We start from the raw sequence: 2,660 nt of genomic DNA on the forward strand, positions 1-2,660 counted from the left end.
GGCTCATAAATTTTCATAAATGATCAATTTTTATTCGGTTTTGACTTGATAGTTTAACTAAAAATGATGCAATTGAAGGGGACAAGAGAGTTGAATAAGTTAATCAAGGAGTTGGCGTCTCCAACATACCAATATAATTATGGCTATTAAACATATCTCATGGGTTATGAGTTAGTATGATGCTTGTATACGGGTAAAACCGAGGATATGGACATACTCGGTTTCCCGATGTTAACATTATGCTCGGCCAGGATACGGTAGGTTTATCGGGGATCAGGCATCAAGCTCGATCTGGAACGAGGCATTAAGGCAGGAAGAAGAGGCGGTTAACCACCATGAAGAGAAGACTGGAATGTTCGCCCTCAGCCAGATATTTCGGCACCAATCCCGGCAACAGCTGTCAACAAATTCCTTTCCTTACTTAGAATTGTACTAGGGTTAGGACTCCTCTACTATATAAAGAGGATGCCCCCATTCATTTAAGGGGTTCTGCCTCCACAAAAAAAAAAAAAAAAAAAAAAAGAGTTCATGTACTAAGAAAACAATACAATCATCTGAGTTCATTCATCTTTTCTAAGGTTCTCTTTATTATTCATTGTTCAAACGCCCGGTCATAAGGATTCGACCTCGGATCTCAGTACCCGAGGCCATTCTTCATTCATCTTTGGTCAGATCTGCATATTTCATTTTACTTATTCGTCTATCGTGTAATCTAATCTCATATTGAATTAAACCACATATCTTTAGTACCGCACATAAATTAAATTGTTCCCCGTTTTAAGGTTAAATAGTTTGGCGCCTACCGTGGGGCCAGAGATAATAGTGGCGGTTTAATGCAAAGTTCTGATTACACTCGATATTTTACACTTGTTCTTTAAGGTTGGATTTCAGGTCTACCAGACATGTCGGACTCCTATTCTGTTGATTTTCAAGTTGAGTCAAGCCATCACGAACACAATGACGAGGGCATACCTAACAACAACGTACCCCCAGTTAATCCTGACCAAGTCGGATCATCGGTGGGTAACGTGCCGGCCGGCGGGGATAACAGAGCCATGCTGCAACAACTCCAAAACCAGTTGGACATGGCTATGGACTAACTACATGCCCAGTAAGAGATCATAGCACAATTGCAAAATCGAAATCAAGCACCCGATGTTGCTCCATCGGAACAGACCGAGGAAACGGAAGAATGGCATGCTACTCGGAATAACGAGAACCATCTCAGGCAGAGTGTCGAGCTGGTAAGGATGCTCGAAGAATTGACGAAACGAGTTGAATCCGGCAAAAAGAAGATAGAGGTGAACGATAAGAAGGTGGAGAACTACAACTCGAGAGTCGACCAGATTCCTAGGGCACCTCCGGTGTTGAAGGGACCGGATTCGAAAAAATTCGTCCAAATGCCTTTTCCGCCAAGTGCTGCGCCGATGAAAATCCCGAAGAGATTTCGCATGCCCAATATCCCGAAATATAACGAGACAACAGACCCAAACGAACATGTGACCGCTTAGACGTGTGCTATTAAAGGCAAGAATCTCGCCGACTATGAAAGGGAATCAGTATTGCTTAAGAAGTTCGGGGAAACCCTGTCCAAGGGAGCAATGATATGGTATCACAACTTGCCCGAGCATTCGATTGATTCATTTTCCATGCTCGCGGACGCTTTTGTCAAAGCTCACGCCGGAGCCATCAAGGTCGAAACCCGGAAATCGGACTTGTTCAACGTTAAGCAGCGAGATGACGAAACCCTCCGTGAGTTTGTGGCATGGTTTCAAATGGAACGCATGGACTTACCTCCGGTCACTGATGATTGGGCCATTCAGGCTGTCACTCAAGGGCTCAACTCAAGAAGCTTGATCACATCTATAAAGCTAAAGCAAAATCTGATAGAGTACCCGGTAATCGCCTGGGCAGATGTACACAACAGGTATCAATCAAAGATCAGGATCGAAGATGATAAGATTCTGAGAGCCGCCTCAGTATCATGGCATTCCGGTAAAGGGAATGATTAATCGAAGAGAATAACAGATCGAGATTCAAGACCATCATATGACAGGTATCAACCTTACCCACCTAATCGAAGGTGGAATGGCGCAACAACGAATCGAGCAAGAACGATATGAGGAATGATCGAGGCCCAAGTAATAGTAGACTGATGAACAGAAATGCTGTCGATAGAACCTTGGGAAATAGAGAAATTCCAAGGTTATCCGAGTATAATTTCTGCGTCGATATAGTGACCATAGCAGCGACCGTTATCCGTAACAGAGAAACGAGGCACCCAAGGCCAATCCAATATGATCCAGAGAAGCGGGATAAAAGCCTTTTTTGCAAATACCATCACACTCACGGCCATCGAACCGAAGATTGTTGGCAGCTGAGAGAGAAGGTTGCCCGTCTGTTTAATTTGGGACACTTTCGAGAATTTCTAAGTGAACGAGCAAAACTCACTTCAAGAACGTGGGCAACAACAAGCAAGATAGACCGGAAGAGCCTCAACAAGTGATACACATGATCATGGGAGGAACAGATGTTTCTCTGGGGTCGGTAGTGAAACGCACCAAAGTTTCCATAACAAGAGAAAAACGCATTTTGAATTATGACCTCGACGGTCTCATCTTGTTCAGTGACGAGGACATTAAAGGCATCATTCAGCCTCA

The 2,660-nt window shown here is 43.8% G+C and overlaps 1 protein-coding gene across 1 annotated transcript; it reads left to right on the forward strand.

Annotated features, from left to right (window-relative positions):
- The first annotated feature begins 1,601 nt into the window (after nucleotides 1-1,601).
- Nucleotides 1,602-2,012, forward strand: LOC132620050 (uncharacterized). Its single transcript, XM_060334775.1, has one exon. The coding sequence runs from the start codon at nucleotides 1,602-1,604 to the stop codon at nucleotides 2,010-2,012; it is 411 nt and encodes a 136-aa protein (XP_060190758.1).
- The last annotated feature ends 648 nt before the right edge of the window (nucleotides 2,013-2,660 follow it).

This window comes from Lycium barbarum, chromosome 11, assembly GCF_019175385.1.
Source record: "Lycium barbarum isolate Lr01 chromosome 11, ASM1917538v2, whole genome shotgun sequence".
NCBI lineage: Eukaryota > Viridiplantae > Streptophyta > Magnoliopsida > Solanales > Solanaceae > Lycium > Lycium barbarum.